Genomic DNA, 26,296 nt, shown 5'->3' with positions numbered 1-26,296 from the left:
CATCAAACATGATACATTTGCCCCCCATCCCTACAGGCTACATAAATGCAAGGTCAGCTGTTAACTAGTCAGATATAATTATAGACTAGATTGAAACTGAGCAATTAGGCTTCCTGTTCATAACAGAAATATGGCTGCACCTTAAACATAGTAGATGACGGCAGAAAAAGACCAGCACAGTCCATCCAGTCTGCCCAACAAGATAAACTCATATGTGCTACTTTTTGTGTATACCCTACCTTGATTTGTACCTGTCCTCTTCAGGGCACAGACCGTATAAGTCTGCCCAGCATTATCCCCGCCTCCCAACCACCAGCCGTGCCTCCCACCACCGGCTCTGCTAGACCTATGCCCACTGGGCTATAAAGGGAAAGAGGAAATGGGACTTGATATACCGCCTTTGTGAGGTTTTTGCAACTACATTCAAAGCGGTTTACATATATTCAGGTACTTATTTTCTACCAGGGGGAATGGAGGGTTAAGTGACTTGTCCAGAGTCACAAGGAGCTGCAGTGGGAATTGAGCTCAGTTCATCAGGATCAAAGTCCACTGCTCTAACCACTAGGCTACTCCTCCACTATACACATCACTAGAACAAAAAAAAAAATGGAGGTGGGATTGCTTTAATATACAAATCCTTCTTCACATTAGAACCTATTGCTGAACACATATCCTCTGCATTTGAAATTTTGCATGCAAAATCACCGATACAACACTGACAGGCCAATTATGCTGCATACTATTCTATCACCCGCCAGGCAGGTGGTCTAACGCCTAAGAGGACTTCATGGATTTTGTATCAAATATTTGCACTAACTTCTCGGACATCCTTCTACTAGGAGATATGAACCAGAATCTAGAAAAACATCATAACAACAACGCTAAAATCTTAATAAATGTACTGAACCAATGGAACCTCAAAACAGCGCAAGTCACTTCACCACATACAAAAGGTCATTTACTAGACATACTAGTTTTCAGGTTCTCAGCAAATAACAACCAAAAACTAGAAAATCATAACCGAGAAGAGGTGATATGGTCTGATCACAGTAAACTCACATTCACACTTCAATGGAAAGAGAATGTTAAGATTAGTGAACCAAGAACATCACACACATTTATAACCACAGGAAAGGTGGATAACCACAGCTTCGGGTTAACAGCACTGAATGAACAAACATATCACCCAACAGCAACCATTTCATGAGCAAATGGGATGAATTAAGCAAAAACATATTGAACAAAATAGCACCACTCACTATGAAAACCAGAAGCAACAAACAAGCACATCCCTGGTTCAACATTGAGCTACTAGAGATGAAAAAACTCTGTAAGAGATTAGAAAGAAAGTGGTCCAAAAACAAGTCAGACACAAACAAAACTATATGAAGAAAAGCAATAAGAACATATAAACAAAACATAAAAAAGCCAAAATGGAATACTACAGCACATACGTGAGCCCACGAACTCATGAATAATCTGCTAAACACCCAAGCTCTACAAGCATCAATTGAAACACCACCAACAGCAGATGAGTTTCACAATAGTTAGAGCAAAAAATAACAAAAATAAGAACAAACCTTGCTGCAACACAAATATCCCTCATAGACTTCCTACACGAATATGAATCCAACAAAGGTCACATTAAGACAGACAGAATCTGGTCCACCTTTAAAATGCCTATAACTGGCACAGTTAGAGCATTACTGACAAAAGACACACATGCAAACTGTCTATTAGACAACTGCCCTAATTACATGATGAAATATCCACCAGACTGGTTCACTTAATGCTTTACTGAACATATAAAATACATGTTTTTGAACGGTCACTTCCCTCCTGATAAGGGCTTCATTATACTTACCCCAATCCCCAAAAACACCACTAGCAAGGTCAGCGAACTCACAAACTATAGACCAGTGGCTTCAATACCACTACTGACCAAGCGATGGAGGGTCTAGTAGCACAGCAACTAATGGAATATCTGTTGCATTTCTCAGTCCTACATAGCTCTCAGTCAGGTTTCAGACCACTATACAGCACTGAAACAGTCATAACCACCCCGATAAAATTTAGATGACCTAATACTCCAAGGTCAGAAGATCAGATTACCACAATTTGATATATCAAGTGCTTTTGATGTAGTAGACTACACTACACTAATGACCATGCTCGACAACATGGGAATTACTGGTGCAGTGGCAGCCTGGTTGAACGTTTTTTTTTAAAGGTCTAGATCCTATATTGTAAAGATGTCTAATCAGTTTTCAACTTCTTGGATCTCCAAATGTGGGGTGCCACAGGGTTGCCCAATATCATCCATACTGTTCAACATTATGATGGCTCCAATCAGCATAAAATTGGAAAAAAATGGGATTTAACCCACTCATATATGCTGACAATATGCCACCATCTATGTACCTTTCAACAACAATATCACAGATAGGGTTAAAACAGAGCTGGACCTTATGGAAACCTGGGCCACAATTTTCAAACTTAAACCAAATGAAGGTAAAACAAAATTCCTGGTCCTAACCAGTCTGCATAATCCCACTTCTTACCAAAAATTCAGACTCAACCAACAAATGTAACAAATCAAAACACAACTGTTTACTAAGTCACGCTGTAGGTGCGCTAACTTTTTAGCGCGCACTAACCATAGAGACACCCATTATATTCCTACGGGTGTCTCTAGCATTAGCACACACTAAAATGTTTGTGTGCCTACAACGTGGCTTAGTAAACAGGGCCCTTAGGAATCATTCTTGACAAACACCTATGTCTTGTAAATCAAGTTTCAGCAGTCACATCAAAATGTTTCAAAACTCTATGGAAACTGCGAAGACTTAGAGATTACTTTCTCGGTCAATCATTTCGTCTCATAGTACAATCATTAATATTGCCACAACTAAACTATTGTAATGCAGCATATGTAGGGTGCAAAGAAAAAAATACTGAAATTGCTGCAAACCGTTCAAAACACAGGAGCAAGGCTGATCTTCAAAAAGTCGAAATATGAAACAGCAACCCCATTGCTCATAGTGCTACACTTGCTCCCGATCAGGGCCAGACTACTATACAAAACTAGCACCCTCATTTTCAGAATATTGTTCGGCATGGCTCCTGATTACATGTTATACCAGATCGAATTGTCGCCAAGAAATGCAAGTCCAGATGCTAGAAGTTACTTATTACTTCACTTACCCAAATGCAGAAACACAATCCCCCAACCATTTATATGGCTGGATTTATTTACCGGGGTTTCAAATGGTGGAACTCAATTCCCAAGATCACATGAAGCATTACAAACTATCTTCAGTTCAGAAAAGAACTGAAAACCCACCTCTTCAAGAAATTTTATGGTTAAACTAGTAAAAGAGGCCCGTTTCTGCAGCAAATGAAACGGGTGCTAGCAAGGTTTTCCTCCCCAAACCCCCATCTCCCTCCCTCCCTATCTACCTACCGACCCCTTCGTCGTTCTGATGCCATTGCTCCGCACATCCTGAACGCACCATACGCCATTGCTCCGCCCTTGGTGTGTGATGCCATTGCTCCACCCTCGACGTCATCACGTTTGACGCGAGGGCGGGGCCCCGAGACTTGGCGATTTCGGTGGCTTCACCACCACGAACCCTTCGAACCCGTCTTGAAGGAAGTGACGGAAGTGACATCAGTGTCTTCAGAACGTTGAGGGTGAGTTTTATTATATAAGATATACATGTTACTGATGATCCAGACTAATCTGTAACTGTAATGCAACACTGTAACTTCTCCTGATTGTCAACTGCAAGCCACATTGAACTGAAACTTATTTCTGGATAATTGTGGGATACAAGAATGAAAAAATATATATATAAGGTCCACCTTAGTCTCTTCAGTAGGGTACTCATAAAGGTTCTTCATGAACCAATGGCAGCAAGAGTTCATAAAGTCACAGACTACCCCAGAGTGCTATAAAATCTCTCAAGGAAGGAGGACGAGGGGGCTTCCAAGGGTTCAGCAGAGTTCATAGTGTGGTGTCAGACTCTGCTTTATTTTCTTTGCAGGGACAGGACATGGCAACAACTTGGGAACCCTTCTAGGTATAGTGAACAAGGATAGAAACTCAGAATTCATATCTGTTAAGAGCAAGTTAGCCACAGTATGCTCAAACCAAGGAGTCAGGGTTATTTCCACTTAGTTCAAGAGCAATAAAAACACTAGAGAGTGAATTTTAGATACTTTTGCTTATATACACCTGTGCCATTTAGCACATAAGTACATAAGTACATAAGTAGTGCCATACTGGGAAAGACCAAAGGTCCATCTAGCCCAGCATCCTGTCACCGACAGTGGCCAATCCAGGTCAAGGGCACCTGGCACGCTCCCCAAACGTAAAAACATTCCAGACAAGTTATACCTAAAAATGCGGAATTTTTCCAAGTCCATTTAATAGCGGTCTATGGACTTGTCCTTTAGGAATCTATCTAACCCCTTTTTAAACTCCGTCAAGCTAACCGCCCGTACCACGTTCTCCGGCAACGAATTCCAGAGTCTAATTACACGTTGGGTGAAGAAACATTTTCTCCGATTCGTTTTAAATTTACCACACTGTAGCTTCAACTCATGCCCTCTAGTCCTAGTATTTTGGATAGCGTGAACAGTCGCTTCACATCCACCCGATCCATTCCACTCATTATTTATACACTTCTATCATATCTCCCCTCAGCCGTCTCTTCTCCAAGCTGAAAAGCCCTAGCCTTCTCAGCCTCTCTTCATAGGAAAGTCGTCCCATCCCCACTATCATTTTCGTCGCCCTTCGCTGTACCTTTTCCAATTCTACTATATCTTTTTTGAGATACGGAGACCAGTACTGAACACAATACTCCAGGTGCGGTCGCACCATGGAGCGATACAACGGCATTATAACATCCGCACACCTGGACTCCATACCCTTCCTAATAACACCCAACATTCTATTCGCTTTCCTAGCCGCAGCAGCACACTGAGCAGAAGGTTTCAGCGTATCATCGACGACGACACCCAGATCCCTTTCTTGATCCGTAACTCCTAACGCGGAACCTTGCAAGACATAGCTATAATTCGGGTTCCTCTTACCCACATGCATCACTTTGCACTTGTCAACATTGAACTTCATCTGCCACTTGCACGCCCATTCTCCCAGTCTCGCAAGGTCCTCCTGTAATCGTTCACATTCCTCCTGCGACTTGACGACCCTGAATAATTTTGTGTCATCGGCGAATTTAATTACCTCACTAGTTATTCCCATCTCTAGGTCATTTATAAATACATTAAAAAGCAACGGACCCAGCACAGACCCCTGCGGGACCCCACTAACTACCCTCCTCCACTGAGAATACTGGCCATGCAATCCTACTCTCTGCTTCCTATCTTTCAACCAGTTCTTAATCCATAATAATACCCTACCTCCGATTCCATGACTCTGCAATTTCTTCAGGAGTCTTTCGTGCGGCACTTTGTCAAACGCCTTCTGAAAATCCAGATATACAATATCAACCGGCTCCCCATTGTCCACATGTTTGCTTACCCCCTCAAAAAAATGCATTAGATTGGTGAGGCAAGACTTCCCTTCACTAAATCCGTGCTGACTTTGTCTCATCAGTCCATGTTTTTGTATATGCTCTGCAATTTTATTCTTAATAATAGCCTCCACCATCTTGCCCGGCACCGACGTCAGACTCACCGGTCTATAATTTCCCGGATCTCCTCTGGAACCCTTCTTAAAAATCGGAGTAAACATTGGCTACCCTCCAGTCTTCCGGTACTACACTCGATTTTAGGGACAGATTGCATATTTCTAACAGTAGCTCCGCAAGTTCATTTTTTAGTTCTATTAATACTCTGGGATGAATACCATCAGGTCCCGGTGATTTACTACTCTTCAGCTTGCTGAACTGACCCATTACATCCTCCAAGGTTACAGAGAATTTGTTTAGTTTCTCCGACTCCCCCGCTTCAAATATTCTTTCCGGCACCGGTGTCCCCCCCAAATCCTCCTCGGTGAAGACCGAAGCAAAGAATTCATTTAATTTCTCCGCTACGGCTTTGTCCTCCTTGATCGCCCCTTTAACACCATTTTCGTCCAGCGGCCCAACCGACTCTTTGGCCGGTTTCCTGCTTTTAATGTATCTAAAAAAATTTTTACTATGTATTTTTGCTTCCAACGCTAATTTCTTCTCAAAGTCCTTTTTTGCCCTCCTTATCTCCGCTTTGCATTTGGCTTGGCATTCCTTATGATCTATCCTGTTACTTTCAGTTGGTTCTCTTCTCCACTTTCTGAAGGATTGTTTTTTGGCTCTAATGATTTCCTTTATCTTACTGTTTAGCCACGCCGGCTGACGTTTAGTCTTTTTTCCCTTTTTTCTAATACGTGGAATATATTTGTCCTGAACCTCCAGGATGGTGTTTTTAAACAGCATCCACGCCTGATGCAAGTTTTTTACTCTGCGAGCTGCTCCTTTCAGTCTTTTTTTCACCATTTTTCTCATTTTGTCGTAATCACCTTTTCTATAGTTAAACGCTAGCGTACTTGATTTCCTAGTTTCACTTCCTTCAATGCCAATATCAAAACCGATCATATTATGATCACTGTTATCAAGCGGCCCTCGTATCGTTACCCCCTGCACTAGATCATGAGCACCACTAAGGACTAAGTCTAGTATTTTTCCTTCTCTTGTCGGCTCCTGAACTAGCTGTTCCATGAAGCTGTCCTTGATTTCATCAAGAAATCTTATGTCCCTTGCGTGTACAGATGTTACATTAACCCAGTCTATATGCGGGTAATTGAAATCCCCCATTATTATTGTGTTGCCCAGTTTGTTTGCGTCCCTGATTTCCTTTAACATTTCCGCATCCGTCTGTTCGTCCTGGCCAGGCGGACGGTAGTACACTCCTATCACTATCCTTTTCCCCTTTGCACATGGAATTTCAATCCACAGTGATTCCAAGGAGTGTTTTGTTTCCTGCAGAATTTTCAATCTATTTGATTCAAGGCTCTCGTTAATATACAATGCTACCCCTCCACCAATCCGATTCACCCTATCACTAAGATATAATTTGTACCCCGGTATGACAGTGTCCCACTGGTTATCCTCCTTCCACCAGGTCTCAGAGATGCCTATTATATCTAATTTTTCATTTAGTGCAATATATTCCAACTCCCCCATCTTATTTCTTAGGCTCCTGGCATTCGCATATAGACATTTCAAACTATGTTTGTTGTTCCTAAGTACATCATGCTTAGTACTTGACAGTATTAATTGGCAATCTTTTGTCTGATTTTTATTGTTATTTAAAGATACCCGATCTACTACAATCTCTTTTGCAACCTCACTATCAGGATACTCTATCTTCCCTGTTATGGTGATATCTTTGAAAGATACCTTATCCCGAACCATGCTCTTTTGAGCGACTGTCGGCCTTCCCCCCATTTCTAGTTTAAAAGCTGCTCTATCTCCTTCTTAATTTCCCTTTTTTCTAATACGTGGAATATATTTGTCCTGAACCTCCAGGATGGTGTTTTTAAACAGCATCCACGCCTGATGCAAGTTTTTTACTCTGCGAGCTGCTCCTTTCAGTCTTTTTTTCACCATTTTTCTCATTCAGTCAATTATTTGTCAGAAGTGATTTTAGAAGGGCACTCCTTATATGCATACACCAGGGGTTCTCAACCCAGTCCTCAGGACACACCAGGTCAATCTGGTTTTCAAGATATCCATAATGAATATGAATGAGATATGTTTTCATGCATTGCCTCCATTACATGCAAATGCATTCATACATATTCGTTGTGGGTATCCTGAAAATCTGACTCTCTGGGTGGGTCCCAGGGACCAGGCTGAGACAAAAGAATTCAGGCATTTAAATAGAGGGAAAAGGAGGAGTGTGCTGGATGTGGTTGGGGTGGCTTTCAAAGTAAACATTTATTTCAAGGTAGAACGGCAATCCATGTATACTTCAAGATATTCCCCAGCTATCATTTAAGCCTGCTGTAAATCAGGCCTAAGCCCGACAAAGTTTGTTTTTCAGACCTGGGGCTTGGAGGGATGATTTGAGCACCACTGTGACAAAAAAAATCAAGCACCCCTGAGAAACAAACCCCTGGATTCTATATACATCATCAAAATTTGGGCACAGATCTGAGATCTGCACACAAACTAATCCGTTAGGGGTCCTTTTACAAAGGTGCACTGAAAAATGGCCTGCGATAGTGTAGACACGTGTTTTGGGTGCGCGCAGAATTATTTTTCAGCGCACCTATAAAAAATGCCTCTTTTTATTTTTTGACAAAATTGCCGCACGTCCATTTTGGGTCTGAGACCTTACCGCCACCCATAGACCTAGCAGTAAAGAATTTGGGAGGTAATGACTTGCGCGTGTCCACTACGTATGCCAGAAAAGAAAAACTATTTTTCAGGCATGCACCAAAATTGAAATTACCACAAAGGCCATGCGGTAACCAGGTAGTAACTCCAATTTGGTGCGCATTGGGCGTGCATAGGTACCTACGCAGCTTAGTAAAAGGGGCCCTTAATGAGCTGTTAATTACTTATGTTAATTAGCACTAATTTGGACTTAGATGCCAATCTTCCTATGCACCACTTTATAACGCTGCATGTCCAAAGTGTCTCAGGGGGGCATTGGCGGGTCAGGAGCATTCTAGAAATTTCAGTGCAGTATTATAGAAAAATGGGGTTATATGCTCAACTTGCACATGAAGATTTACATCAGGTTTCAGCAGGCATAAATCCTTGTACCCAAAGTTGGGTGCATGAATCAACACCAAGCGCTATTCTGTAAAGGGTACTCAGCCTGGAGCACTCTTTAAAAGGTAAAAGGGTTGTAGATTTGATATACTACTTTTCTGTGGGTACAACAAAAGCAGTTTACATATATTATATGCAGGTACTTTTTCTGTCCCTCACAATCTATCCCCCCCCCCCCCATTTACTAAGCTGTGCTAGTGGCTGCCGTGCGCTAATGTCGACACAGCCCATTCACTTTGAATGGACTGTGTTGGTACTGCCGTGCGGCAGCTGCTGGTATGGCTTACTAAACAAGTGGGTAAGATTTTTTTGTACCTGGGGATGGATATGTGACTTGCCCAGCGTTACAAGGAGCTGCAGGGCAGTGGGAATTAAACCCAGTTCCCCAAGTTTTCAGCCCATTGCACTAACCATCAGGCTCTCCTCCACTCTTCCACTTGGTATGGATTTTTTTCCGGCACCTAATTTTGAGTGCCACTCACTGAATCTGGCCTAACATGATTCTTAGAACAAATTCCTTAATTACTTGCTGTTCAGCATGATGGTTTTCCAAATCCATCACATATATGTAAGTGGAAGCATATACATGTATATGTGGCAAAATCATTATATTTATATCAGGATGCCACCACTTATACATATATATTCCCCTTGTAATGCAGCAAAGTCCAGGTCGCACCAGGGACCAAAGCAGAAAGTTACTGCTAGCTCAGCCATTCAGTGACCATGGGGTATACATGCAAATTACTGGCCAGCAATGCAGTAATGGGCTTGAGCGAGGTTTAACTCACGTGGCATTCATGGCCACACATTGCACTCAGATGAATGCACATATATATACATATATATTCCCCTTGTAATGCCATGCTTTTTCTGAATGCTTAGATTTCTAAAACAACCTTTTCTTTTGTGCATGGCATCATTTCAACATGTATCTTCAGTTGCTCTCTATATATTTTGCAAAGGCTCAGTGCTCACCAAGCCTTTTATAAAAAAAAAATACTGGCAGTCTTATGATGGATGGGCTTAGATGTTATTTCTCTAACTAGATGCCCTTTAGAAAGTTATCCTCTAGGTCAGTGTTCTTCAATGCAAGGCTTGGAGACCTCTGGGGTGGCCCTCCTCATCATTCTGGCTTTTTTTCTGCCTTCTAACCAAGTTCATGACAGAAAGGGGAAAGTGGATGAGAGCCACATGCTAGAATGGCAAGGCATTTCTCAATAGGTGAAGAGAATAAAATCTCCACTTCATATACAGTGGTGGAAATAAGTATTTGATCCCTTGCTGATTTTGTAAGTTTGCCCACTGACAAAGACATGAGCAGCCCATAATTGAAGGGTAGGTTATTGGTAACAGTGAGAGATAGCACATCACAAATTAAATCCGGAAAATCACATTGTGGAAAGTATATGAATTTATTTGCATTCTGCAGAGGGAAATAAGTATTTAATCCCTCTGGCAAACAAGACCTAATACTTGGTGGCAAAACCCTTGTTGGCAAGCACAGCGGTCAGACGTCTTCTGTAGTTGATGATGAGGTTTGCACACATGTCAGGAGGAATTTTGGTCCACTCCTCTTTGCAGATCATCTCTAAATCATTAAGAGTTCTGGGCTGTCGCTTGGCAACTCGCAGCTTCAGCTCCCTCCATAAGTTTTCAATGGGATTAAGGTCTGGTGACTGGCTAGGCCACTCCATGACCCTAATGTGCTTCTTCCTGAGCCACTCCTTTGTTGCCTTGGCTGTATGTTTTGGGTCATTGTCGTGCTGGAAGACCCAGCCACGACCCATTTTTAAGGCCCTGGCGGAGGGAAGGAGGTTGTCACTCAGAATTGTACGGTACATGGCCCCATCCATTCTCCCATTGATGCGGTGAAGTAGTCCTGTGCCCTTAGCAGAGAAACTCCCCCAAAACATAACATTTCCACCTCCATGCTTGACAGTGGGGACGGTGTTCTTTGGGTCATAGGCAGCATTTCTCTTCCTCCAAACACGGCGAGTTGAGTTCATGCCAAAGAGCTCAATTTTTGTCTCATCTGACCACAGCACCTTCTCCCAATCACTCTCGGCATCATCCAGGTGTTCACTGGCAAACTTCAGACGGGCCGTCACATGTGCCTTCCGGAGCAGGGGGACCTTGCGGGCACTGCAGGATTGCAATCCGTTATGTCGTAATGTGTTACCAATGGTTTTCGTGGTGACAGTGGTCCCAGCTGCCTTGAGATCATTGACAAGTTCCCCCCTTGTAGTTGTAGGCTGATTTCTAACCTTCCTCATGATCAAGGATACCCCACGAGGTGAGATTTTGCGTGGAGCCCCAGATCTTTGTCGATTGACAGTCATTTTGTACTTCTTCCATTTTCTTACTATGGCACCAACAGTTGTCTCCTTCTCGCCCAGCGTCTTACTGATGGTTTTGTAGCCCATTCCAGCCTTGTGCAGGTGTATGATCTTGTCCCTGACATCCTTAGACAGCTCCTTGCTCTTGGCCATTTTGTAGAGGTTAGAGTCTGACTGATTCACTGAGTCTGTGGACAGGTGTCTTTCATACAGGTGACCATTGCCGACAGCTGTCTGTCATGCAGGTAACGAGTTGATTTGGAGCATCTACCTGGTCTGTAGGGGCCAGATCTCTTACTGGTTGGTGGGGGATCAAATACTTATTTCCCTCTGCAGAATGCAAATAAATTCATATACTTTCCACAATGTGATTTTCCGGATTTAATTTGTGATGTGCTATCTCTCACTGTTACCAATGACCTACCCTTCAATTATGGGCTGCTCATGTCTTTGTCAGTGGGCAAACTTACAAAATCAGCAAGGGATCAAATACTTATTTCCACCACTGTAAGTGGAAGGATATACACTAGCCAGCAGTGTCATGATCTCACATGGGAAGATATTCGGGCTCTCTTTCAGCTCACTGGATCCAAAGTGGCCTCAACTTAAAAATTAGTGACAACCACTGCTCTAGGTATAGCCATGAACAAGGATCACACAAGTACAGGCTAATGGCTGGAATTACCCTCACCAGTCCAGGTAAAAAAAGATAACATAAGATAAAAACATATGTGGCCCTAACTCATCACCCTGGCAAGGTGGAGCCTTTTAGCTGGACACAGAGGAAACTCACTCCAACCCTTGCACTTTCACAGAAGGAACACCACATGATCTTTTCCCTAGTGCTTGCTACAGTTTACACCCCTGCTCCAACGTTTCCTGGACAACTGCCAAAAGGTAGGAGCAGTTCCTTGTGCCTCTGGGCAAATCACTTAAAACTCTATTGACTCAAGTGCAAAACTTAGGAAGGCTGAAGGCGAGCTCGCCTTTCACTGCTGCCGGGACCCGAGGTAAAATGAGTATTCTGGGCAGCAGGAAGGCGAGGACGAGGACTGTTGTTGGAGAAGAGGTCGGGCTGGGGTTGGGACTGGAACTCGGGGGGAAGGGGCTGAAAAGGGGCAGGTGGTGTTTGGGGCGAGTTACTGGATATGGAGGGGAGGGAAGAGAAATCACTGGACATGGAGGGGGGAGGGAGGGGGGAAATGCACCACCTGTAAAAAAAAAAAATTTCAGCACCCCTAATCATTTTGAAAAGTTGGCTCCTATGTAGGCAGCCTCCATGAAACGGGATCCTCAAGGCTCACTCTTGGAGTACGTCAGCCACAGACTAGAACTAGATTAATTAATTTCTTATTAATACTTATAGGGCACAGTTCAAGGGAAAAGCAAACAAGTAAAGTCAGGAAACACCAGGCCCAAAAAGCCCCAAGGCAACATGAACACAAGAAAAAGAAGGACTGGTGCAGATCGCTAGCACTACAGGAAACAGGCAGCACAGCAGATAGAAGCATGGGTAGCACAAAATCACTTAAGTAAACCAGAAGAAAGCACAGCCAAAGACAGTGAAGAAATACCCCAATCATATCTTGTGTTAGGGGGCAGCGACAAAGGCAATCACAGGGGTCCAAAGTCTGCCTGAAGCTAAAGGAGGCCTAGCTTGCGGGTGGTCTTTGGGGCCTCCTCCTGTGTTTCTGCCCTGGCCCTACCATGTTGAACACCAACCCTGTAACCAATCTGGGCTCACCCCTCCTGGACCAATCGGGGCAAGGGAGAAGAACAAACAGAGACCAACAGCAGTAACTGGGTTAGACAGCAACACCCAGGCATGCCAAAATCTCTTCCTGAAAGCCAGGCCAGTGTCCTGGAACTCTTATGGTACTAATTCAAGGTTGATCCATTGTCTGACACTCTACCAGCTCCAATAGCCCAGATCCCAAAGTCTGGCTACAATCACTTTTCAAGGCAGTTCCCACAAGAAATACATCCGCCTCAATTGAAGGAGCTTCCCCAGATGGGTGTGTGCACAGATGCTGCCATCAGCAAACTTATGTGAGAGAAAATTTCCTCTGAGAGCTAAGCAGCAGCTTTCTCAGTCCCACTCACCTCCATCACAGCAGCATTGAACTCTGCCCCTGACTCCAATTCCATTGAGACTGAACATTTGGAAATCCCCGTGGTCTGCAAAGAGCCAGGACAGAGCATCTGTTCAGTGTCTGGGCCCGAGCCCATGCCATCAGATGGTGGGAAGTACTGCAGCAAAGTCCAGGTCGCACCAGAGACCAAAGCAGAAAGTTACTGCTAGCTCAGCCATGCGGTGACCATGGGGTATACATGCAAATTACTGGCCAGCAATGCAGTAATGGGCTTGAGCGTGGTTTAACTCACGTGGCATTCATGGCCGCATATTGCACTCAGATGAATGCACACAAGGTCATTAAGTATGTCGCTGTAATTTAGGAAAGGAAATGGAAGTCTCAAGCATGAGTTATCAGTTTTTCTTTTTTTGTTGGCAAGGTCCAGGGCAGCATAGCCCAACCATCTCCCTGCCCTGTTAACTTTCTGCACTGGCATTCTGCCCTGTTGCCAGAAAATTCAAAAACAGAGAATTTCCACTAACCAAAAAAAATGACCACTTACAGGAAGGAAAAAAGGCCTCAAAGAGCCCCTAGATACATTTTAAATCTATACGATGGCCAGCGTTTCGCGCTACTGCTTCAGGGTCTCGGTCGTGGGGCTGATCTGCTGACAAATCAAAAACACATGCCAGTACAGAAAAAGTATCTCTAGACTTATTCATTCACAAGTATATAAGCGCCAACATTAACAGTACTTGGAGCAGCCGCAACTCCTCTTTACTGGGTTCCCCTCAACATCTGATCAAGCGCACTGGATCTGCATGATATAGCTATTGTGATGTCAGACACCGTCTGAAAATCTGCCAATAGGCAACTCAGAAAAAAATGTGCCTATTGGGAACTCAGAAAAAATGACACCACTCTATGCGGGAGTTCAAACCATATGGTTCCAAAGGGCCTAATTTAAATATCCATTTTTGTTCTTGTAGTAAAAGGACACGGTGTTAGTCTTCTCCAAGTGGGGAACGGTAAACTGCTTGTAAAACCACACATCTGAAGTCTTCAAATCCATCCACTAAGGGCAATCCGATTTTCACGGTTTGTATAGAACTTTTATGCTCAGTAAGGCGAGTTGAGAGTGCCCTGGACGTCTGGCCCACGTAGATCTTGTTGCAGGGACACCTCAGATTATAGATCACATGACTTGATTTCCAAAGAACCTAAGATATTTCTGGACGACAAGGAGTTCCTGGAAAGATGGGCGGGCATCCTGAACAAATGGTCATTGGACTTGATGGTCCTCATTATTGATAAAACCACTGAGGTTTCAGCTACCATTAAGACTGAAATGCATATAATCAGTGAAGGATTGAAATCAAAGGAAACACTGGAGACCTTCCAAAGGCAGCATGATGATCTTAAATATAAGATTGAACAGTTCCACGCTGATCTGCAGAAGTTGAAAATAAAGAAGTTTCACAGAGATAAGAAAGACAATGAGACTAGAACTGTGTATCCTTGGTTGGAAAAGAGTACTGAAAGTATGCCCTTGCCATTTGAGGACGACGAGCAAAGCATGACAGAAGACAGTTCCTCAAGTGTAGAAAGATCTTTTTTAGGATGAGGCAGAGGAAGGCGAGGAAGGACTTGAGGGAGCAGACCACGGCAAAGCAGAGGAGGAGGTCCTCAAAACCCGATGCCTGCTCAACAAGTGTGTCCAGCCACACACGCTCCCGGCAGCAATAGATGACTCTGTTGTTGTGAACTTATCCTCCCACGTACTCTCCATTGAAGAAAGTCGACTGCTTTCTAAGGGTTTATCGTTTGACCCCACGAGTCATTTCGACTCCTTCCAAATTAGAGTCGAGTTAGAAAAGTTTTTGAGGATCCTGCATTTGAAGATGTATTTTTTTGAGGACAGAGACAATGTTCCTGATTTGTCATATGTGAAAAGAAAATCTAAGTGGTCCCCACCTGGGCCACTTGATCCTGTTTTGACCTCCTTTCGTCTCTTAGTGCTTAAAGATTTTGAGAATATAGAGAAGACAGCATTATAAACGATTAACAAGTGATCCGACCCTGGAACTTCAAGAGCGTATTTTTAGGCTGAGTAGTGAAGCGTACGCTAGCGGGGTGTTAACCCAAAAGGAACTCCATTTTTTGAATACCACACATCCTAAGATCCCTGTCTTCTATACTCTCCGTAAAATCCACAAGACTCTGGTTCATCCTCCTGGAAGACCAATCATTTCCAGTAGAGGTTCCATTTTAGAACCGTTATCCATGTTTGTGGATTGTTTTTTTACAACCATTAGTGAAGGAGGGAACATCTTATTTGAAGGATACCACACATTTTCTACAGATCTTGACAACCCAAGAAAACAAAGCACATAGTTCTATTATGGCAACACTTGATGTGACCTCTTTGTATACAGTCATCCCTCAGGATGACGCCTTGGAAGTTTTAGAGCAGTTCTTGGACACTAGGGAACCGGGTCACATACCTACTTCTTTTATTTTAGTCTGAGCAAATCTGGCTATGAAGAGGAATTTTTTTCTGTTTGAGGACAAATTATTTCAACAGATCTCCCATGTTGCGATGGGAGCCACGATAGCTCCTTCCGTGGCAAATCTCTACATGAGAGCATTTGAACAAAGATTTGTGTACACCACGGAGCTCTATAAATTTGTGAGCCTATGAGGCATATTTTCAAAGCACTTTGGGAGGCTAAGTTCCATAGGTTTCTATGGAACTTTGGGAGGCTAAGTGCTTTGAAAATATGCCTCTATGGGTCAGTTACATCGATTATATTTTTCTATTGTGAACAGGCAATGAATCCGAGTTGCGCCAATTCACTTCAGACTTGAATAGCTGTCATCTGCGCATCCAGTTCACATTACATTATGATGTCTCTGAAATAACCTTTTTGGATGTCTTGATTAAGAACACGGTAGAAGGCTTTATTACTACTGTTTTCCATAAAAAGACAGATAGAAACACTTTCTTGTATTATGGGAGTTGTCACCCTTCGACTCTGAAGAATAGTCTGCCGTTCTCCCAGTTTGTAAGATATCGCAGAACATGTTCCAACTATTCAGATTTTAGGCGACAATCTAAGACCCTATTAGATAAATTGATTGCTTGTGGGTACCCAGATCAAGTTGTGCATAAAGCAAGGTGTAATCCTCGTGATCTACTCCTCACACCTAAACCGATCACTACTTCAGAAGAGGACACTACACTGACCTATGCTATGCAGTATAATTCAACTACTTCACGAATAACATCCACCTTGAAGAAGCATTGGGCATTGGTACAAACTATACCACAGTTTAAGGATGCACGTATATGCTTTGCCTACAGTAGAAGCAGAAATCTCAAAGAATTTTTGAGCCCTGCAGTTTTACCGTTTGCCACTGTTGCAACAAATCAATTGAATTGCAGTTTAGACCACTTTAAATGTGGCAGCTGCACTTTTTGCTCGATTATGGAAGAGACTACGGTATTCATTAATCCACTAGATCAGAAGAACTATAGTCTCACAGCTAGCACCTCCTGTAAATCAAGTCATGTGATCTATAGTTTGAGATGTCCCTGCCACAAGATCTACGTGGGCCAGACATCCAGGGCACTATCAACTTGCCTTACTAAGCATAAAAGTTCTATACAAACCGCAAAAATCGGATTGCCCTTAGTGGCGCATTATAATCAATATCATCATGGATTTGAAGACTTCAGATGTGTGGTTTTACAAGTAGATTACTGTTCCCCATGTGGAGATTACCACTGAGTCCTTTTACAACAAGAACAAAAATGGATATTTAAATTAGGCGCTTTGGAACCTTATTATTACTACTACTACTACTATTTAGCATTTCTATAGCGCTACAAGGCGTACGCAGCGCTGCACAAACATAGAAGAAAGGCAGTCCCTGCTCAAAGAGCTTACAATCTAATAGATGGTTTGAGCTCCCACATAGAGTGGTGCCATTTTTTCTGAGTTCCAGATAGGCACGTTTTCTGAGTTGCCTATTAGCAGACTTTCAGACGGTGTCTGACATCACAATAGCTATATCATGCAGATCCAGTGCACTTGATCAGATGTTGAGGGGAAGCCAGTAAAGAGGAGTTGCGGCTGCACCAAGTACTGTTAATGTTGGCGCTTATATACTTGTGAATGAATTAATCTAGAGATACTTTTTCTGTACTGGCATGTGTTTTTGATTTGTCAGCAGATTAGCCCCAAGATCAAGACCCTGAAGCAGCAGCGCAAAATGCTGGCCATTGTATAGATTTAAAAAGTATCTAGGAGCTCTTTGAGGCCTTTTTTCCTTCCTGTAAGTGGTCATTTTTTGGTTAGTGGAAATTGTCTCTTTTTGAATTTTATGGCGAACTAAGGTTTCCACACCCTACTGTTGCGTTTTAGTTGATACTCCGCCCTGTCGGCCATCCCTCCCTCAATCCGACTTAATAAGCATTCCCTGGTGTCTAGCGGCACTCCCACCCTACTGACTCAACCTCCTTGCCCTCTGGCTTCATTAAAAAAAATTCCTGGTGTCTAGGGCACCCCCACCCCACATGACCTCCCTTCCTCCCCACCAACTAAAACAAAAGCCCATTCCCTGCTAGTAAAGAATCCCTGGTCTACGAGATCCATTTAGAAATTAACAAAATAAGGGACAATTATTCAGCGCTATTCCTCAAAAAGTATATATTAAAAATTAAGAATAGGTTTGTGTTTCTTTATCAAATTTTTTTTCTATTTATTACTATAGTGCTTCTATGTTGCTCATATTGCTGTTTTCAAACATTCATATGTACATTTACATTATCATCAATACAATGGTTGTTATGTAGGCAACTAAATATTGTTAATGATAATAATAAGTCTTTTATCCTTTTTGAACCTACATTATCCGTGTCTTCTTCAAATAATATGAAACCATTGTTTCGTTAACACAAGTTCATGTGATGATGAGAAGTAATAAGTCCCGTTGTGCTGTGTTATATCAGTCCATATATATCCATCATAAACCAAATTCGATGAAATTCATTGGTCAAACTGCAAGTAATGCCCAAAAACTTTTTCCAACAATCTATATAAAAAAGTTCTCACAGTTCTTACACAGTGCTGTGTTTCGTCGATGGCATCTTCAGGAGCTGTTTATAAATCACTGTGATTCAGCGATGTACTCACACGATTCATCCACTGTTGTGTATTCACAGTAATGGTAGAATCATACGATATTCATCTGTATTCTCTCGGTCACAATCCCTCGGACAGGAAACCCTTCTGGTAGAGCCATCCTTGTCTACGTCTGATCTATGAGGAACACCAGAAAAAGCTTTTGACATTACTTGCAGTTTGACCAATGAATTTCATCAGCATTCTGTCACTTCTTGAGCAGTGAGGGGACTGAATGCAAGCCAGAGGTGGAGTGTGTCTGAGGTGGCACTTCCTTTGGCGCTTGGATTCCCCCCGTGTTCATGTCCCTGTGTGTGGAGGTAGAATGGGAGAAGGATGTATTTCTTTTGTGCCTGTAGTCGTGGCGGCTCCTCCTGTAGTGTTTGTGCCTCCTTCTGTCTTCCTTTGAGTGGTGCACCGTGGGCTGTCATGCATCAGGGCTTCTTTCCCCGGCTGGGAACCCCGGAGCTGTCTCAGGGGGTGTGGTCATGATGTCAGCACTGACGCAAAGGGCAAGCCCCTATGTAGGAAGAGTAGTGATGAATTGGTCCTGGATTTGCTGCTGTGGCTGCCCTGCTTGTGCAGCTTGCGCGGGTGGGGCCTGAAGAAGGGCTGCAGCTACAACGACGCTGGTAGTGAGGCCCTGAGTGGAGAGAGCCACTCTGAATGGGATGGGGCTGCCAGTAAGGCCCAAGAGCAGAGGAGCCATCCTGGTCGTAGCGGGGCTGATCGCGAGGCTCAGGAGCATGGCGGGGATTGGCGCCTGGAGCGCGGCTGCTTCCTGGAGCCAAGGGGAGAGCCGAGACACTTGGAGGAGGCGTGCTGGAGATAGGTCCCATTTTGCTGCACTGTGGGCACCTGCTCTGGGTTGCACTACACATGCCGCCGCTCTGAAGGGCGGCAGCATTTGTAGTGCGACCCAGAGCAGGTCAGCAGATCCCGGCTCGCTGCATTGTGCTGGGGCGGTGAAGGGTAGCGGCACATATTGGTTGACCTGGAGCAGGGAAAGAGGACGCACCGACGGTGGTGATCTGGTTGGTAGCTCCAGTCTTCCTCTCTTCTTTAGATGATCCCAGAGGGTGAAATTTCTTTGTTTACGTGCATGCAGAGAGACATGCGGCTGCAAGTGTGGCTGTGTTTCGTGGGATGGTCCCAAGCACACAAATCATGTGGGTCTGAGGTACTAATCTTCTTGTTGCAGCCCAGGCACCTTTTAAATCTAGATTTCTCTTTCTCCGGCATGATGTTCAGGTAAGATGGATTTCTTCAGTAGTTAATGGAGCTCTAAATAAAAATCTGATTGTTGGGAATGGTGGAAATCGTAGACTGAGGAAGGAGGGGGAAGTACCTGGGCATTCCTAGCTACAGGGGAGGGGGGTGGGGAACACCACACATGTTCAGAGGGTTTGAAAAAAAAAAAAAAACCCTCTGAGCTATCTGAGAGCTTTTTCCATCCAATGGGAGCCATTGGATGACATCACCTATATGTGGCTGACGTATCCTGCTTGTCCTAGGAGAAACTCATGATTACTCCTTCAACTCTGGAGGTGGTCCCTCCAGAGCAGGGCTGGCCAGTTTGCACTACTGCTGCTGCCTGTGCTTTGGATCTGGAAGTCTTTGGTAGAGTCTGTGTTTTTAGTCCAAAACCTTTCACAAGCAATAAACATCTATAATGAATGTTAATGAATATATTTGCATCTATCTGGTCTAAGAGTTAGGCCCGGAAAGTTAAAAAAGACTGGCTTTGAAAATCACTGATCTGCTCAAAAGTGCAATACAAGTTCTCATACATGGTTGCGTGCTGTATTAACCTCCCTTGGATCTATGCTGACTTTGTAAACAGTGTACAGGCCTCACCCGTCTGCCAAGAAACTATCACTTAACAGCGGCTTGGCCTAGAACAGCTTATGCCTGTGGTCAAAATCCTAGGTGAGAACTCCAAAAGCAGCTGTCTCCAGCACCCTACCTCCTGTCCACAAAACACAGGCTTCTACACCCTTTCATTTTTTATGATATGAATACTTATTTCACATGATAAAATGGTGGCTGTATCTTTTTATTATTATTTTGCTGTTTCTACAATGTCCTTACTGCAGCTCTGGCCTTTTTTCATGCTGTACTAATAGTAGCTGCTTCTAAACCAGAAAGCAAAACACCAGGATGGGCTCCCATTCCATATGTCAGGAGGAGAAGCAATAGTTCATGAAGTCGTAGTGCCCCCTGGTGGAGTCCCTGAGTATGAATGAATCCAACTGACACACCAAGTCAGCTGCTTTCACAAACCCTCTTTAACAATTGTTCTTAAATCTGTAAGTTGTGAAGCACACGGCCCCTAGTAATATAAAACTCAGCCTACAACCTGCCTTTAGTAGGGGGCAGGGCAGCCCCCTCCACATGTATAAAATAACGGCATGGGTATGAAAAACTATTAAAAAAAAAAAAAAAACCTCTGCATCAGATGAATCAGAAGAGGTCAAGATGCATCCATCCTTTTCTTCCTCAGTGCTTTTAAATGTTGGACATTCTAACCCAGTGGTTCCCAAACCTGGTCTGGAGGTATCTCATTGGTTTTCAGGAAATCTACAATGAAAATTCATGAGAGATTTGCATGCAGTGTGGACAATGCAAGAAAGTTTTTGCCAGGTCCAGGGTAGCATAGAAAGGTCAGCAGAGAAATCTTAAAACCTGGTATTAAATCCTTGTCAACTTCCACAAGCAGGAGTATTTGTAAGTTTAAAAGACTGACGGGAGGTAACAGAGCTTGGGCGTATGTTGGAATAAAAATGAAAGTATCCGCGCAAATCAAAGTCTATCCTACTGTGTACAAATATTAATCTCACAAAATGTTTATATGCTAGAAATTGTTACAAGGCTCATATTTACATGCCAAAGAGCAGGTGCCTCTGTGTGCAAACAGTTCAGTTTTTGTTCAGACAAGCACACAAGAAACTGCACTTACTGCAAAACATTTGTGGGTATTCGTCAGCAGGCTCCCTCCCAATTTGCACAGACTTAGCTTTCTGCATGTCACGCGATATTACGTTTGCAGTAGAAGTTAACATCTGTATCAGCACCAGAATTAGAGTGATTGTTATCCACCGTCCAGCTGTTTCTCCCTAGCACTTTCCTCTGAGAGTGTATCTGGGAAATACAGCCAATATTTCACCCCAGGAGAGACAAGATTCTAATCGCTTTTACAAAATATACTTTAAAACAAAAATCAGTACCGTTGTTTAAAAGGTAGCTGTCTTCAGGAGCAGGGTTTTGTGCTAATTGCTTCACTGTCTCCCCTAACTCCCAGAATAAGTGCACTGTGGTGGGTACTGAAGGCTTGACAAGGATCCTCCCTGTAGTTCATGCCTGTGCCAAAAGGTCACAGTTCCACAGAGGGATCTTGCCAAGATCCCACCTAAAGTTGCCACCTCATTCCAGGTCAACCAAAGAGGCAAAAGCAGGAGCAGATAACCTACTGTACAATTTGTTATATAGAAAAAGAGTTAAAGAGAAAAAAGGAATAAGGTGATACTTTTTTTTTTATTTGTACCCCGCGCTTTCCCACTCATGGCAGGCTCAATGCAGCTTAGGTACTTATTTGTACCTGGGGCAATGGAGGGTTAAGTGACTTGCTCAGAGTCACAAGGAGCTGCCTGTGCCTGCAGTGGGAATTAAACCCAGTTCCCCAGGACCAAAGTCCACCACTCTAACCACTAGGCCACTCCTCCACTAACTTAATACATTAACAGCCAAGTTGGCAAACAGTATCTAGGCAGGCTTCAGGATGTCCAGGTCAGAACATGCATAAGTTCCTAGGTATTTCCCAAAAGGCTTACAGAATAAGAACAAAAGAACATAAGCGGAGCCATACTGAGACAGACCAAATGTCTATCAAGCCCCTTATCCTGTTTCCAACAGTGGCCAATCCAGGTCACAAGTACCTGGCAAGATCCCAAAACAGTACAATACATTTTATGCTGCTTATCTAAGAAATAAGCAGTAGATTTCCCCAAGTCCATCTTAATAATGACTTACGGACTTTTCTTTTAGGAAGAGATCCAAACCTTTTTTAAACCCCGCTAAGCTAACAGCTTTTACCACATTCTCTGGCAATGAATTCAAGAGCCTTTTGTAAGAGACATATAAGGATAGTAGGAAATTCACATGAAAGTTTTGGCAGAAACAGCAGGAAGACATTTTAGCAATTAATGTCCAAAAATTAACTCGGTTTGGAATGCTTAAGTAGCAGATTTTACAAAACTACACAGGAACAGGCAATTTAGGAGCTTAGTTAAACCATTACAAAAAAAAAAAAATTTAAGGTGGGTTTAACCCCAGGTCCAAATGAGCAGTTAGCCGACACTTAAGCCTGCCCCAGGGCAGCTGAAGTTACCAAACATCCAGCTATTTTAAAGCACACAAGACTCACCAATGTGAAACTGCTCCTGCCACACCCCCTTTATGATGGAAGATGAAATATCTCACATCCTAGCTTGTTATGGATCTACACATGTAAATAGCAGCTTTCTAAAACATTTATTTATACACAGGCTGTTTACGTATGTAAATGCCACAAAAGCCTTTGAAAACGACCTCCATATTGGAGTAACTTATGATAACTTAGTCCAATAACAAGTATCACCTCTTTTATTTATTAACCTTTATTTCAGTGCATTCTATTGGACTAATATAGCAACCACTCATTTTGATTTTTTTTCCAATTATTTCTCTACCTTGTTTTCCCCTTCCTTTCTCCCTTTGCTCCATCCCCATCTCTTTCTTCCCCTTACCCTCTTGCCCCTTCTTCATTACCAAAGTGCTCAGCAGCAGCGTCCCTTGCCCTAAAGCCTCTGCCCAGCTGCATTCTTCTCTCTTCCCCCTCGTCAATCGTCCCTCTTCCTGTGGCACCCCCAAGCCGCTCTGATGGTGTCAGCAGTGGCTCCCATACATTCTCCCATCTTTGACACTTCCTCAGGAGCGAGTCTCTTCTGGATATGGCAGCACAGAACAGGCCATTGCCTGCATTCTGTAGGGGGTGCCATGTTCTACATATGCAGCTGTGTGGCTGCTTAGGTCCTATTAAATTACAGAAAGCAGCCAGATATGGAAAGAATGCTGGAGGGTAACATAACATATACATAGTAAATGACGGCTGATAAAGACCTGAATGGTCCATCCAGTCAGCAAAAGGAAGGACTACAACTATGTGGGGAGGTGCACCTTTTTAGACATAGCACCCTGTTTGGTCATTCATTTCCCACACCCTACAAGCTGGCCCTACCTTCATATCATGGCAGGGCCTCACCACTGAAATCATATACCCTCCCCCTCCCCACATACCCTGATAGAATAGGCCTGTGTAGGGCAGCCACATTGTATTTAGGATACGATGTCTTTTTAACTGTACTGGGATGCTCCTGCCTGTGTTAATAAACAAGAGTGGGGAGAATGCTGTAAAGGAGAGATTTTTGATCCTTGTGACATTGGTATAGGGCAGGAATGGAATGGCAGCTCATGCCCAGACCTATAAAAATAATGGGCCAGAAAATAAAAAGAGTCCTGGCTTCCATCTTGTTAAGTGGCCTGTTGGCATGGATACCAAAGACTCTGCTATTCTCCCACCAGTTTTAGATCTAAGCTCATGCTCAATGTTCTCTGGTTGCTTCTGGTTCTGTCCTTCCCACCAACCCATAGATGACCATGCCCTTTGCTCCCCTCACGCTCCTGCCAGTTTGTCCATCAACAATCACAGGGCACCAAGGCAGATGGGATCCCAATATCCAGGGCTCCCTTGATGTTATGGACACCATCATCGAAGAAAATGTGGGGCTGGATCTGAGCCAAGATGGCATCCTTGGGGGCTCCATCCATGAAGAAGGCCTCATCAATTATTAGCCCCCACTGTCTCAGGGTCCTGATTGCACGGACGCCCATGTCTCTGCCACTGCGAGCTGTCACCAGGTAAGTGCGGATGGGACTACCCTCTTGCCCAAACTTTTTTCGTATTTTCCCGAGCTGGATTGCAAACTGTAGAATTGGGCCCTGGAACACACAGATGTAAATTGTAAGGATGTGATTAGAGAATGAGAAATGGAGGACAGAGATAAATTGATTCTCTCTATAAAAATATACACACATGTATGGAAAGAGTTGAAAATGTTAAGAGTCAATATTTAGCAGGATGGAACCAGGCAGCAGCCTTCCTACACAGTTAATCCCACTGATGGACTCCCCTACAGTTATTCATCTTCAAAACTGGATAGTGCTGCTGCTGAAATGTCACACAGACTGCCATGGCACTACCTGATTAGTCAAAAAAGATTATCTCTATATTCCTTTAATCTGTGGAACCAATTTTTTTGATCTTTTTAATGTTTTGACTATAACCATATGAGTACTATACAAATATAGCGATTGGGTCTCTTACTTCCCTGTAATGAGCCAATGAACCAATTAGCCATCAACAAAGAACAGAGCCTATTGACTCACGAGGGGAGTGGCTGAACTGAAGACGTGTGACGTCAAGAGTTTATAAGCCACAGGCCATATTGACTGTGTAACGACACGGATGAGCGAGGAACCAGCACTTACAGTGAGGCTTTGTATATGGAAAAGGGGTGAGGTTAAGTTCAAAGAACTGTGAGGTATAAGATCTATGCTCTTTTACAGATTTCAGTCGATGGGCACCACGAACCCTGATGCAGGAACCAAAACCTTGGCCGAAGTTGGGCCGTGGATAGTGCAATGTGACTGATCAACTGGAGAGATAAGTGTTCTTTCAAATATGAGCATTTAGCCGGATTAAACGTGTTGTTTTCAAAAGAACCAGTTCTGAATAAAAGATAGGAGGTTTTTCAGCCAATGATGAATGATACGGGCTCCCTTAAGTTGAACAGCTGATCAACAAAGGAGTTCCCCATCATTGCTTGAGGCTTTTCCTCCTGTAAAGAGAACCCACTAGTACCTTCACAGATTAAAGGGATATAGAGATCATCTTTTTTGATAAGTCTAGAAGACAGTGTGTTACTCTAGGAGCTCTAGGTTGTTACTACCTGATTAGTGCCAGGGTGGTACAGGGGCAGAGCCAGGAGTTATTTGGGCCATTGCCTAGATAATATCTTGGCAAAGGATCACATAAAAAGTAGTCCTAATGTGCTGGATATCCAGGTATCCAGCACTCAAAAAAGATTTTTCCACTTAATTGGATAAAACAGCATTAATGATCTCTCAACTTCATTTATAAAATATGGGACCTCAGTAATAGTGGCTAAAATAACAAGAGATAACTTTACTCTTGTATTGCTCTTTATTGGCCCAACAATGCTTTATTTTATCAACTCAAATTTTTAAGCTTGTTTTCATATATTTTTTTCAATTTCAGAATGATTACGATACGTGATGTGAGGACCAACCCTGACGCAGCTTAAGTAAAACATGCCGCATGTCGGCGAATGATCCTAGGAGCTATGAAAGTTGCGTTAAATACTTCATAAGATATTGATTTGGGAGCAAGATTTTAAAAGAAAAAAAACCCCGTAAAAACAGGCATAAAAAGTTGAGCTGTTAAAATAAAGCACTGTTGGACCAATGAAGAACTGGGTGATACAAGAGTAAAGATATCTTTTGTTATTTTAGCCACTACTACTGAGGTCCCATATTTATAAATGCAGTTGAGAGATCATCAATGTTGTTTGATCCAATTAAGTGGAAAAATCTTTTTTAAGAGCTGGGCATTTATCTCCCTTTTTTGTTAGAATACTTTTACCCCCGCTACTAGATATAGTTTGATCTTGGCCATACAAGTGGATCTCCAGGTATCGGCACTGAATATTACTGGTATCCTAATAATGTTTAGAAGCCATAAATGACCCAAATATTCAGTACTGGTAGCTGGAAAACAGTCTGTACTGAATATT

At 43.1% G+C, this 26,296-nt stretch overlaps 1 protein-coding gene and 1 long non-coding RNA gene across 2 annotated transcripts in view; both read right to left on the bottom strand.

Moving 5' to 3' along the window:
- Window positions 1-806: 806 nt before the first annotated feature.
- Window positions 807-22,282, bottom strand: LOC115469004. Its single transcript, XR_003941946.1, has 3 exons — window positions 22,115-22,282; window positions 16,437-16,442; window positions 807-819 (listed from the first exon to the last, which is right to left on the bottom strand). It is a non-coding gene; the product is annotated as an uncharacterized LOC115469004 (long non-coding RNA).
- Window positions 22,283-23,023: 741 nt separating this feature from the next.
- The window catches only part of LOC115469002 (cytosolic 5'-nucleotidase 1A-like), a 35,961-nt gene continuing 32,688 nt past the window's right edge, over window positions 23,024-26,296 (bottom strand). Inside the window, exon 8 of the mRNA XM_030201235.1 lies at window positions 23,024-24,422. Within this exon, the coding sequence (XP_030057095.1) occupies window positions 24,120-24,422 (303 nt within the window). The 3' untranslated portion in view covers window positions 23,024-24,119. The remainder of the gene's footprint in view (window positions 24,423-26,296) is intronic.

This window comes from Microcaecilia unicolor, chromosome 4 (genome assembly GCF_901765095.1).
Source record: "Microcaecilia unicolor chromosome 4, aMicUni1.1, whole genome shotgun sequence".
Classification (NCBI taxonomy): domain Eukaryota; kingdom Metazoa; phylum Chordata; class Amphibia; order Gymnophiona; family Siphonopidae; genus Microcaecilia; species Microcaecilia unicolor.
This window is presented reverse-complemented; position numbering and strand designations above follow the sequence as displayed.